The sequence below is a fragment of the Diabrotica undecimpunctata genome, chromosome 4 (genome assembly GCF_040954645.1).
Source record: "Diabrotica undecimpunctata isolate CICGRU chromosome 4, icDiaUnde3, whole genome shotgun sequence".
Taxonomy (NCBI): Eukaryota; Metazoa; Arthropoda; class Insecta; order Coleoptera; family Chrysomelidae; genus Diabrotica; species Diabrotica undecimpunctata.
In genome coordinates, this window is record NC_092806.1 from 56,084,383 (window position 1) to 56,098,225 (window position 13,843).

The following is a 13,843-nucleotide window of genomic DNA, read 5'->3' on the forward strand; positions in this document are numbered from 1 at the left end:
AAATCCTCTATTCGTTTTTTAACACAGTTAAACTCTTTTACAAGTTTACTTTGTGTTTGGCGCTCTTCTATCTCTAATTTTTATATAACTATCTGCACAAGTACCACAAGAATCAGACCATATCATCAACTCAGTTATGTTATCAGACACATTTTGTTTAATATTTATGTTTTATTAAAACTAAACCAATTTATTTCAGATTTTTATCCTCTCTCGTCTAGTCGTAAAAATGACCTAATGAATGCATACAAAATACACCCAAATTTGTCTCGTTTAAAATAGAATCCATGAAGCTATCCGTAATAGTGATAGTGATCTTAACAGATCGAAAGTTACAGATTCTACTATTTCATTACAGTTTTTAGCCTGTTTTATATTACTCCACCCGGGTTGCATGCTGTCACCACTACTCTTCAATGTCTACAGTGAAGCGGTATTTAAAGAAGCTCTCTCAGATTCAATAGAAGGTATATCTATCAATGGAGAAGTTTTGGATAACTTGCGTTTTGCAGACGATATAGGAATAATGACGAATAACAACAATGATTTACAGAATATAATGCAACGACTTATTGAATGCTGTAATGAATATGGACTAAGGATGAATTTAACATAGTATAATTTGATTTGTTTTGTTATATAGTATTAATTGTCATGCACATGCTAAAATTTTACTGAATCTGTATAATATATAAAAAAGAAAAGATGCATACCTGTACATTTTCTTTCTTAAAAATATATCTGCTAAAGAACCAACCATGTGCAAAGCTCCATCCTTTTGTGCAGGTTCAGTTGCTGTGTTTGTTAGGATAGTAGTCAACATTACCATAGTTTTTTGTAGCATTTCTTTTCGTTTTTTACATGAAGAATGTAATAATGTTTGAGCAGCTGTTACCGGAGATACGAAGTCTTCAAAGACGTCTGGAGAGAACATAAAATTAAAATTAGTTTCAAAAGTATTAATATTATCATTACAGAGTATACATAATTACAAAAACTCTGTAATCATAAATTTTGAACTGATTCTAAATCATTTGGTTGTTAAATATGAACAAATGTCTTAGGACATCCAACTTGCATAAAAAAAGGGCGCGTGGTACTTTTGTAAAATGAAAATATGTAAACAATTATAAAAAAATATAAAAAATTAAATAAAACCATATAAAATTAATTAAAGTTAATATAAAATTAAATAAAATGAAAATAGATTAAAATAAATAAATAAAATTGAATAAAATTTAACAAAATTAAATACAATTCAATAAAATTAAATAAAATTGAATAAAATTGAACAAAATTAAATACAATTCAATAAAATTAAATAAAATAAATAATATGATAATAATAAAACAAACAAAAGTTTATTTTAGAAATTTCATAGTCGTTTGTAGATAAGTATTTACAAACGGAATTTTTTTTTTTGAAAATTAATTAATATACTCTCGCATTATTTATGATTAGAAGAAGAAGAATTAACATGTATATGATGAATAAATTCTATAATTATTTTATTTAACAAATTTTGAAAATTACTAAAATCATTAAAAAAAAATATTTAAAGAAAAAAAAATTAATTACTTAAACATTTTTTAAATTGTCAAAATTTTAAATATGTAGTGTTATTATAAACAATGTAAACAATTCAGTAATAAGCAGACATAAATCATTAACACACATATAGTAATAACAAGCTATAAGAAGTATTCACTTCCGTCGGCACCATGCTCTTTTTTTATTTATTACCATTATTATTTTGTATTTATGTTTAAATATTTCATTATGATTATCATTATATTCTAAAAAATAGTATGCATAAGTCGATGAGCAGAGTAATAAGAATAAATGTATATGTATGTATATTATACTGCAAGCGTCTCGGTCACGCTTGAGATTGATTAGGGCCTATGCAAAAACATAAAGGTATACCGAGCGATAAGAAGTAGATATTCACTTCAAAAATAATTTTGAAATGTTTAAAATAATTTCGCTCTAAAATGTAAAGTATACTATTAAAGGAATTTTAAATTAAATATATATATATATATATATATATATATATATATATATATATATATATATATATATATATATATATATATATATATATATATATATATACAGCGCGTCACAAAAAAGAGGCCACCTAAAATTTTTGCCATTTTTTAATTTTTACGAATTATACCACAAAGTGATTGTCATTAGATGTTTGTGTAATGTTTAAGAATATGTTCTAAAGCAGTATGCAATCATTTTTTAAATAGCAAATGTCAAAAAATAACTTCTTCCAAAATAATGATTTTATTGAAAAATAAAAAAAATTAACATTGTACATTTTTTCTGTTTTCTGTATAAAATTACAATTAAGTCGTGATTATTAATACTGTGTATTACCACCTCTATTGTGAATTACACTCCTCATTCGATTTGACATTTAATTGATCAAATTCTGGATGTCGTTTTGAGGAAAAGCTTCCCATTTTTCCATGAGCGCCAACCGAAGCTGCTCACGATTTATTGGAACAGGTATTCTGTTTCTTACCCTTCGTTTGAGTGGATCCCAAACATGTTCAATCTGGTTCAAATCTGCACTTTGAGCCGGTCAGTTCATTTTTGGAACACCGACAGTTTCCAGATATTGCATTACCATCCTGGCTACGTGTGGCCAAAATAAAGTTTTCGCCTACAAACCCAGCAAAAGGCATTACATGCTCGTCTAGAATTTCGGTAATGTATCGGTGTGCATTCAACGCTCCTCTATCAATAAATACGAGATCAATACGGCCCTCAAATGAAATGCCCGCCCAAAACATTACCGAACCTCCTCCAAAAGCAACACGTACTCGTCGAACACAAGCAGCACATCGTTCATCACGTCTTCTGTATGGTTTGATGCGACCATCTGAGCCATAAAGAACCATCCTGGACTCATCGCTAAACAAAACATTTTTCCAATCTTCTATCATTCAATGTTCGTGGTCTCTAGCAAACTAGTCAGCGTTGTCGATGTGCTGCTGTTAACAAAGGTCCTGTTGCTGGACAGCGAGCCCTTAGACCAAATTCCCTCAACCTTCTTCTCACGGTAGAAGTGCTTAAAGTCCACCCGTGAGCATTTTGAAAACGGTTTTGGATTGATCTAGCCGTAAAGAACCGATTTTGCAAAGAAGTGCGTTGTAAAGAACGGTCTTCTCTGGCCGTCGTGATTCTTCTCGGGCCTGATCCTGGTCGTCGTTCGTAAGATGCAGTCTCTACGAATCGTTGGTAAATTTTTTGGACCATACAACGACTGACTCCAAGCTGTCTGGCCACTTCTCTTTGACTCATTCCATTACCAATCAAAGTAACAATTTGAACAGATCTAGTAAATTTCCCAGCCATAGTTTTTAATTTAAAAATTGCACAATTTTACTCTTCGAACAACTGTATACTAGTGAAAGGTTTTTGAAAAACAGAATAGCCATATTCCAAGAAAAATAAGGTACAAACAACATGTGCATTATCCGAAGTCGTAAAACTGATATCAATTCTGCAAACTTATCACCCTTAATTGACCTGTCGGCACCGTTTGTCGGTGCCTAAAAGACGCTAAAAGTGTTTCTGCATTGTGGGAATTTAGTTACAATAGAATAAATTGTATAAACTTAAAGTTATTGAAAAATTCTTACAAAATTCTAGGTGGCCTCTTTTTCGTGACGCGCAGTGTATATATTAGTATATTAATGCGATATATTACACAACTGTTAAATTTGTATTCTAAAGCATGGTACTTACCAAACTTAACTCTGATATATTCATGAGCATCAACGGTCCAAAGTTCGTGATCTTCAGCCGAGTAACTCATAAGAGGGAACAAAACATCCTGAATGATAGCAGGCATATGTGGTTTTAGTATTTTCCACGTATGTCCATGGGACACTGCCTGATTGAGGTAGTTTAATGTCTGCTGTAGAACTCTAGATAAAAAACAAATATTACTATGTCGTGTACAAGAACTCATGCAAGTAATTTTGATAAAAACACCGACTCTTAATAGTTTTTGTCATAGAATAAGTTACGTATTGTCACCAGATGATCCCTGATGTTACTGTCGGTACAGCTGATAATATTTAGATAGAACAATTACAGTATTATAACGTGTATGCGTGGTAGTTTCCCAAAATTCTCAATGGCAATATCATACACGTGTCAAAACGTGTTATAAAATATGTTGAATATGTCCGAATGTCCGCTAATTCCTTCAGCGCTACTCAAAAAATGTGAAGGAATTTTGGAATTTTATTGTAACTAGCGATGAAACTTGTGATACACTACACAAATAGAAAGTCCAGGTTTTCAACCATGTACCATTGTTAAAAGTTGTTTTCCTATGTGAAAAAAAGTATCATGTCCTCCAATTGCATAATCCAACTGTATCCATTACTGCTTCGAACGGTGCTAATTATATAGTTCAAAAGTTCATAATGGTAATTTCTTATTAAGATAAAATAATTTCCTCTTAATTAAGTACCTATGTAATTTGGCATGATACACTCATTCTTTCTTCTGACAGTCCAGGAACTTCCTTAGTCCACTACCTTATGGATTCACATTTTGAAAAGTTTGCACACTAGTGAAGTTGACTTATTCTATCTTGTTAATATTTTCTTTAATTTTAAAAAACCTATCCCGCTTAGTCAATTCTGTAACTCTGCCGGAACGAATCATGGCCGGTGACAAACCCCTCCCTCAAGATGTGCGGTAAATTCTTACTGTATTTTGAGAATTGTTACTCTATCAGTCTGTTTAAAATATCCTAGTTATTCCTATATATTCTTAGATTACAATTACTGTTTGTTCTGAGAATGTTTAACTATACTTAGAATATTACAATTACCCCTTAATCCATCCTACATAAAACTGCCAGCAAAAGTTTCTATTTCATATTTCCGAATACTTTCTCTGTCATACACCCACCTAACCTTTACGCTGATAGGATTTCTACCACCGGCCATAGTTCGTTCCGGCAGCTGTATGTTATTGTTTGAATGTTGTCCTAATGTACAGTTAAATATTCATATTCAAATTATTCATAAGGTACCACTCTCTTGATAATATCATTACCCACTGTGGTTGTAACATTGGGAAGATCAAGAACATGATTATGAAACCTAGTAAGATCAATTCAATGTTCTATAATTCGGATGCTAACCAAATAAAAACAATCAGTAACTTACCTAGGAGGTACCCAATTACCACCACGATAACCATCCAACACTCTCAGTAAAACTTCCAAAATGCCTGCGCTGAATGTCTGCAAATACCACTCGGCAAATTCATTGTACTCTTTAGTCACATGTCCTGGTGAACCATATCTTTCAAACATACGGTACAGGATGTGAAGTGCCCACTTTTTGCATTTCCACCACGGTAAGTCTGGGCGTTCATCTTCATCTGGTTGAAGGGCTGCAGGAGGTACAGGTCTTTCAACGACCTAAAATGCAAATATATAACGTTTTGAAGGGTTTTGATAGATGGCAATTAAAACTGCAGTTTCTTTTAGGTTAGTGGTGTTAAAAAAAAAACAAAAACTGAAATATCCAATCTCCAAAATAATTATCTCTTAAGATCAATGTATGGTTTTTTCATTTTAAGAATACATTGTATCAGCAACTGGTCTCTTAGTAATACACATTTTATTCTCACCTGTCTGCAGACTTCCATCCATTGAGCAAAAGCATCTTTACTAATCAAATCTAAAGGCAAAATGTACTGTGTGAGGGCAAAATAGACCTTTAATCCTTCTTTCTGTAGAAGTACTGACTGTTCAGAGGTGTCTGGTAATAATCTAACTTCTAATTGGTAAAGTTGAGGAAGTAGGAGGTTCATAGCTTCATGGAGAGGCCCCCTTTCTTCAGCTTTTTTATATTCGAAGTTCTTTACTAGTTGATACAGACATAGGAAAGCTCCATGCCAACCGTTTGGATCTGGATTTGATAAGTAGACGCTGATCTGGTAAACAGAAACGGTTGTTGTTATACAGAAAAAAATAAAATATCAATAACATGTGATTATTTATTAAAAAAAAAACTTACTTTGTCAACAATCTGTGTCCATCTTCCAGGAAAGTCGTGCTTGACCATGTGATTAACACAAGTGCACAGTTGAGTTCTAATCAAATCTGGTGCATGGACTACAGCATCCACTATACTGTCTCTAATAAGTGCTCGGTCTTGTTCATGTAAAGCAAAAGGTATCGGTTGTCCCGCTTCTGCTTCTCTATCCTGCCAATTGGTTGAGATGAGGTTTTTGAGATAAATGGCGCCAGCTTGACGAACGGGCATATCACAGTCAGACATCATTATGACTTGAAGGAGGGATGGGGCGAAGCCGATAATTTTGTGTATCTATAAATGAAATAAATATTTTCATTACTTTAAATACAAATACTACCCTAAAATTTACAACTAAAATTTTAAAAAACTAACGAATCAGAGAATAAGTTTAGCAGATGAACAACAGGGTTTTCTTAGTGGAAGATCGTGTGCAGATACAATATTCGTCATAAAGTAAATTACAGAGAAATCACTAGAGTCTAATAGACCGGCATCTTCTGCATAATACAGAAATTCCCTAAATATTATAAAAACTATTGAAAACATCTACCAAAACAACAAAATGGAAGTCAGAATAGATGGACAACTTACGGTTGATATCAGAGTAGATGGATGAAATCATCAAAAGCGTTAACAAAGGAAGAGGATACAGAATGGGAAACAAAGAAGTAAAAATACTCTCCACAAGGAAACTAAATTCCTGTAGCTGGCTGTATACCATGTATAACAAAAAATTGATTTAAAAAATCCTTTATAAAAGGTATATATTATTTTTTTGAACCAAATATCTAGCTTCAAAGTGCATCTTTTAGTGGCTAAGCGCATGTACTGAGGAGCCAAGTTGACCATACCGTCAAATTAAAATCCACAAGGATACTAAATTCCTGTAGCTAGCTTAACAATTCCTTTATAAAAGGTATATATTATTATAATATACAGCTTTAAAAGGTATATATACCTTTTATAAAGGAGTTTTAAAATAATTTTTTTTAAATACTCTGTTATGCGAACAATGCAATATTGATAGCCCAAGATGAAGATAGTCTGCACTGGTCCACAAATTTAACATAAGAGCAAAAGAATATAATATGACAATTTCATTTTAGAAAACTAAAACAATAGTAATCAGTAAAGAACCAACCAGATCTAAAATAGAAATTGATGGCATCAGTATTGAATAAGTAGTAGAAATAAAATACCTTGGAATTACACTGTCCAGCTATGGAGACCTAGACAAAGAAGTGAGATATTGAGCACAAAAAGCGCAAATAGATTGGCAAGATGCCTTAATAACACTATATAGCGAAACTGAAACATTAACAGTGAGATGAAGTCAAGAATATATAAAGCCAATGTAAGATCAATAGCGACATATGCCTCAGAAACAAGAACCGACACAGCCATAACACAATGGATTCTGGAAACGGCAGAGATGAGAGTACTGAGAAGAATTACAGGAAATATGCTGAGAGATCGAAAGAGAAGTGAAGACATTAGAAGAAAATGTAATGTACAGTGTACAAACCAATAGACACTAAATAGCAAAAAAGAATGGAATAACCACATACTTAAGCAGAATGGGGAGAGACCCGTGTCGTCAAAATAGCAAGATATAAGTCATCAATCGGCAGAAGTATCGGACGATCGCGTAAAAGATGGAGTGATAACCTTCTATAGAGGTATTAATATGCCAATGAACAAGCAGAATTGCTTATAAATAGAAAGAAGAAGAAGAAGAACTGCAAAGTAGATCCTCTACAAGAAAGAAATAATTAATAATTACAGGGATCAATAATACAATCAACTCTTTAAAGATTTTCAAAAAACCAACTTGATAATCAGCATCTGATTATATTTCTGGAGATTTACTGTATATTTAAATATACAGGAAATCATGCATTAAAAGCTACAAGTTACATGTAACCAAAATATGTTTACAATAAACAAAACTTTAAGATGATTTTGTAAATCTACAAAAATTATCTGTAATTAAATTATACAGGCAATAATTTTTTTTAACTGTTCAAACGTGGAGATATTGCATATGAACGATCGATCCAGCCTAAAACTACCGCTTCCTCTTCCCACTCCCAAATTATTTTTATTCTATTCAAAACATACATAGAAGTCTCCAGCTGATAACCTGAATCGAATTGTAAGAAATCAGAGAGATTATGTGCTTATAAACCATCGTTTTAAAATCCTATTAAATCCATAAATACACATTCAGGAACGAATATACACCCAAAACACTACTATCATTATCAAAGATTAAAGTTCGATTACAGAGAATAAATGATACAACATAAAAGAGACGCCATGGAAAAACTTCAAAAAGTATATTAGAAAGCAACGCATCCTGGAATTAACAAGAAAATGAGAGAAATATCAAATAAAAATCCTTTGCTATTACAGAGATAAACTAAAACTTAAGTACAATAGTAAGAAAAGCAAGAATAGAAGAATGACAAAATTGTACAGATAATGGAAAACCCAAAGGGGATCGATATGACTACAAGAAAAATATGCTGAAACTGAAGATCTCTACAAGAAAAATGATTACTTTAATTTACATACAAGAATTTAAAAAATGGCCTACGTAAGAAATATCTACAATGTTTGTCAGCAATTCACGATAAAGAAAATAACTGTATCAATTAAAAATATCAAAAATTAAACACCATTAAAACCAACACTATGGCATTTTATCTAATGTAAGAAGAATTATAGACAAATTTAGCAGATAAAACAAATTACTACCTACAATTAGCAGATAAAACAAATTCCTACCTACAACCAGCAGATAAAAAGCCATTGAGTTGGTTACGTTATGTGGATTTTGTGATCTGTTACTGTGGGGAGGAGAAGTTTATAAATTTTTTAAATTTGATAAATTTGTCTAAACCTTAAGATCCACTTCACCATAGAAATAGCAGCAAATATATTTCATCTTTAGTACAACGAAAAACGAACGCAAAACTTGGGTACAGAATATTTCGAAAGTCAACGCACACGGACCCTTATTAAATCAAAGCTTCTTTACTCGCGTTGTATTACTTTTTTTTTCTCTACAGTAATATGCTGAGGCGAGCGTCACGAGACTAGCGCCACAAGATGGCGTCGTCACGTGTAGCGTCATAGAATAGTGGTTCTTGACATTGATTCACTACCCTCGATCAATTCGTTTTTAGTCATCATAGTCAAAATAAATTCTCGTTTTTAAATAATTTCATATAAATACAATTATTATTTTTAAACAAATTATTTCATATGATAATTAAATTTACTATTAAATGCTATTTATTTATAATTTATTATTAATATTATTTGATCTGAATTTGACAGGTTTGTCATAAGTAAACAACGTATGATTTGTTAATATGTTAACCAAGTATATAATAATAATTAAATAAATAATAAAATTACTTTATTTAATTTTAAATATATTATTTAAATTTAAAAAATACAGAAAATATAGTATGAAGCTCCGCGCTAGTCTACCGCCTACTGTTCCACTTTTTTTGAAGAACTCGAGTAAGCATAATCATCATCACAAAAACCTTAACGAATCGTGCAGCCCAAATATGTAAACCTGAATATTGGGGAGAAAAATTGAAACATCTAGAAAAAGGTTGGAACACAATGGTTAAGGTACAAGAGACATAAAATAATCCATACGTCCATAATGAAGTAATCGCAACATCGACCAACAACAAAAAGACCATACAAAAAGTCTAAGATCGGCCAAAGATCTAAGACAACCTGACCACTCACGAAATTTACCACACTCTCTGTAATTTTGGTTCAGTACAACAACACGTAGTGTAAATAATCATGATCATCAACGGCGTTACAACTCTTCGTGAGTCTTTGCCCCGCGTTTATTGCCTTCCACGTTACTCAGCAGTCCTGTGCCACTATTTCCCATTGTCTCACTCCCATTTTCTCCAGATCTTCTCTGACTGCATCTTTCCTTTTTTTAGGTCATCCTACAGGCCTTGTCCCATCTAGTCTTTTGGAGCATTTATTAATTTTACCACCAACTCTTTGTTTAGAGCAATGAGTAGACGAGGCAAGCCTGCGGTAATATGCACATGGATAAGGGCAAAGTAATATCCACTCTGTGTAAAGCAATCATCAAGCAAGAGCAGGTGGAGGATGTCCACAAGGAGGAGTTCTATCACCTCTACTTTGGGCGACCTTGGTAGATGATCTCAAAAATCTGTCCACAAAAGACTTACAGTCTAGGATACGCTGACGATATTGCAATCGTCGTCAAGGGCAAATTCGCCCAGGTTGTATCTGGGAGAATGCAAACAAATATAGTTGATAACTGGTGTATATAGTTGATAACGGAAAACTGGGGTGCAGAATATTTCGAAAGCCAACGCACACCGACCGGTATTGAACCGAAGATTCTATACTCGCGTTGTATTACTTTTTTGCTCTACAGTAAAATACTGAGGCAAGCGTCACGGAACTAGAGCCACAAGATGGCGTCGTCACGGGTAGCAGTAAATGAACGTGAAATACGGTGACACCGTGTAATATTCCGTGTCACCACCGAATTGCATGGAAATTTAGATTTAGGTTTTAGTTACACGCCACTTCACTAGCGCAGTTGGTTGCTTTTTATTTTTTAGGTGTGAAAACTACCCCTATTAGAAAAAAATCATATAATTGTGTGTATATAAACTTTGAACAGCTAACATATCTTAACCAATTTTTGTATTACAGAAAAACAAAAAAAAATAAAACAAAATCTTCAGAAAAGCAAAACCTATGTTTGTTTACTTATAAAATCTATTTTGAGCATCATTCGCTTAGATTCACGCTAGAAACTTTTTTAAAATGCCAAAATAAATCTTTTTTTAAACACTAAAAAAGTTTTGATGAGTTTTCCCTGAAAATGATTCAATTTTTTGTTTATTTCAAGTTGAAATATTCGATTTGAAATTTGACAAATAAGAACCAACTTTTCATAAGCTACAACTCGGATTCTTCTTCTTAAAAAAAAATAACATAGTTGGAACATCCAAGGACACTGCCTTTTCTTTATTACATCAGATATAATGTATCCAGTAAATAGCATTTCTCAAGGCTCAGTTATAAGCCATACCCTCTTCATAGTGGCAATCAATATCCTCAAAAATCTAAAATCGCCTATAAAGGCACGAGTCTACGTGGATGATCTTGTAGTTTTTTGCCAAAGGCAAAAATATACAAAATATATTTTGTCACACACAGAACTTTATACAACACTTATAACTCTGGTCACAAAAAAACAGATTCCTGTTTTTCCACTGAAAAAACTAGTTTCATCCTGTTTTCTAAGAAAAATGACACAAACAAACCCAACCTACGATTATGTGATGAGAACCTAAAACGTGTAACGTCAATAAAGTTTTTGGGCATGACATTCGAAGAAACTCTAAGCTGGAAACTTCATATATCAAATTTGATCTTATCTTGTCACAAGCGATTAAATCTTCTAAAAACTGGCCAATAGAAAAATGGCAAGAAATATATGAAAATATCTTGGTATCATCTATGTTCAACAATGGACAAATCAGGAAGGATTGATGATGTTGAATTAACCCAGATATGCCTGACGTACAATAAATTGTACACCACAAATATCTTTTAACTTGATTATCTATAAGGATCATATTTCTTGATAACCGCCTAAATACTTTCAGTATGTAGTAATCAACCATAGAGTGTAGTTGTGAATTGCTGGCTTTGAAATATTTGGCGATAATATTGTGATAAAGTTTACGGTTTTTATAACATGGCCGAATTCGGAATACGATTTGCTAAGTAAGTAAATATTTGTTATAATGTATACAAAAAAAGAATATTCTTTTTGTGTTTACTTGTAGAAAACACATTTATATTTCAATTTAGATTTATAAATTGGATAAATTATTATTTTATAACTAGTTAGGCCACTTGATTTTAGTGTACAAAATATTGTACGACAGGAAAATACCTTACTATTTATTTTTAGGGGCGTTTCACTCGAGGATGCGCTTAGTATGTTAGAAGATGATGAAAATTAGGTAGCAAATGTAGATAGTATTACTTTGATGCCTCGAATAAATGCATTTGATGTCCTAACAGACGAAAACTCTGGCGATGAAGATATAATGTTGATGGATAATTAACCTGGGTTGCAATTACAAGCTTCTGCTGAAATAAATGTGCAAAATAATGACGGTGACGCATTAGTAACCGATTCTCAAGATAATATTTCATTACCAGAACAGGGAGAAAAAAGTACAGTTAAAGGGTCTAAGAAACAAAAAATCTACCACTGGGTAAAAGACGACATTCAGATGGAAGACCAATGTATCATTGTAAACGAACTTCCAGAACAACATGATTCTAAGAGTCCCTTTCAATTGTTTTCCCTTTTTTTATGAAGAACTCATACACCTGATAACGTCAGAAACTAATCGATATGCTTCACAGAAGAATCGCCAACAAGAAGTTCGAGAATATGAAGTCAAAGCTTTTCTGGGAACTCTCATATTGAGTGAGTATGTAAACATTCCTCGCAGGAGAATGTTTTGGCAACGTGACAGAGATGCTAACAATCAACTTGTGACAGAAGCTTTACGAGAGATAAATTTGAATTTATTATATCAAATTTTCATCTTACAGATAACTGTACCTTAGAACAAGGAGATAAATTTGCAAAAGTCAGGCCTTTGTTTGTAAATTTGAATAAGAAGTTTATGAAGTACAGACCTTTAACGGCAACGCATTCTGTAGATAAAGCAATGGTTCCGTAATTTGGAAGGCATTCATGCAAACAATTTATACATGGTAAACCCATCACATACGGTTACAAGTTATGGGTTGGTACATCACGTCTTGGCTATATTTACTGGTTTGAACCATACCAAGAATCATCAACTAATATTAGTAAAATATATACCGATTATGGAGTCGGAGCAAGCGTCATATTGGAATATTCTGATGTGTTACACTTAAGAGTACACTTACAACAATCAAAAATTATGAGAAAAGAAAAGAGAGGGACATATATCTACAGAAAAATTGCTGATCAAAATATTATTGCAGTAAAATGGCATGACAATAATTTAGTAACGCTCCTGTTCAAACTCAGCAGGACTTCGACCAATTCATCTTGTGAAGCGGTATTCGCAGAAGGAGACGAAGATGATCCAGGTATGAAATAAAATAGACAATTTTCCTCTGTAATACTAGTAATATTTATCATTTCAGGTAGAACAATCGCATCTCGTACATGAGTATAATGTAAACATGGGCGGAGTAGATCGTAGTGATCAAAATATTAGTCTTTACCGCATTTCTATTCGCGGCAAAAAATGGTATTTTTCATTGATCAATCAATGCAATGACATGGCTGTTCAGAATGCCTGGCAACTTCATCGTTTGAATGGAGGAAAACTGGACCAGTTATCATTTAGAAGACGCATTGCAACATCATTGTTACAACAAAATAAAAAACCTACTTCCTATTCTCGAGGTCGTCCATCAGCCAATGAAAACATTGATATTCACCATGATCGACTAGACCATTTACTAATTCCGCAGGTAAAACCAACTCGATGTGGTTTGTGCCACGATAGAGCAAAAATGAGGTGTTTAAAATGCAACGTAGGCGTACATGTCAAACGTTTTGTTTCATACCACACTGAAACTTAATAGTAGTTTATATGCCTGGTGTACCATATTTTTCATAAATATTTTGTTTTCACGAT

The 13,843-nt window shown here is 32.6% G+C and overlaps 1 protein-coding gene across 1 annotated transcript in view; it reads right to left on the bottom strand.

Annotated features, from left to right (window-relative positions):
- Positions 1 to 13,843, bottom strand: part of msk (importin-7 msk) — a 43,847-nt gene that overhangs the window by 16,867 nt on the left and 13,137 nt on the right. The window contains exons 2-6 of the mRNA XM_072529502.1: positions 6,069 to 6,380; positions 5,680 to 5,985; positions 5,211 to 5,467; positions 3,769 to 3,950; positions 714 to 921 (exon numbers count right to left, since the gene is read on the bottom strand). Coding sequence (XP_072385603.1) covers positions 714 to 921; positions 3,769 to 3,950; positions 5,211 to 5,467; positions 5,680 to 5,985; positions 6,069 to 6,380 — 1,265 coding nt within the window. The remainder of the gene's footprint in view (positions 1 to 713; positions 922 to 3,768; positions 3,951 to 5,210; positions 5,468 to 5,679; positions 5,986 to 6,068; positions 6,381 to 13,843) is intronic.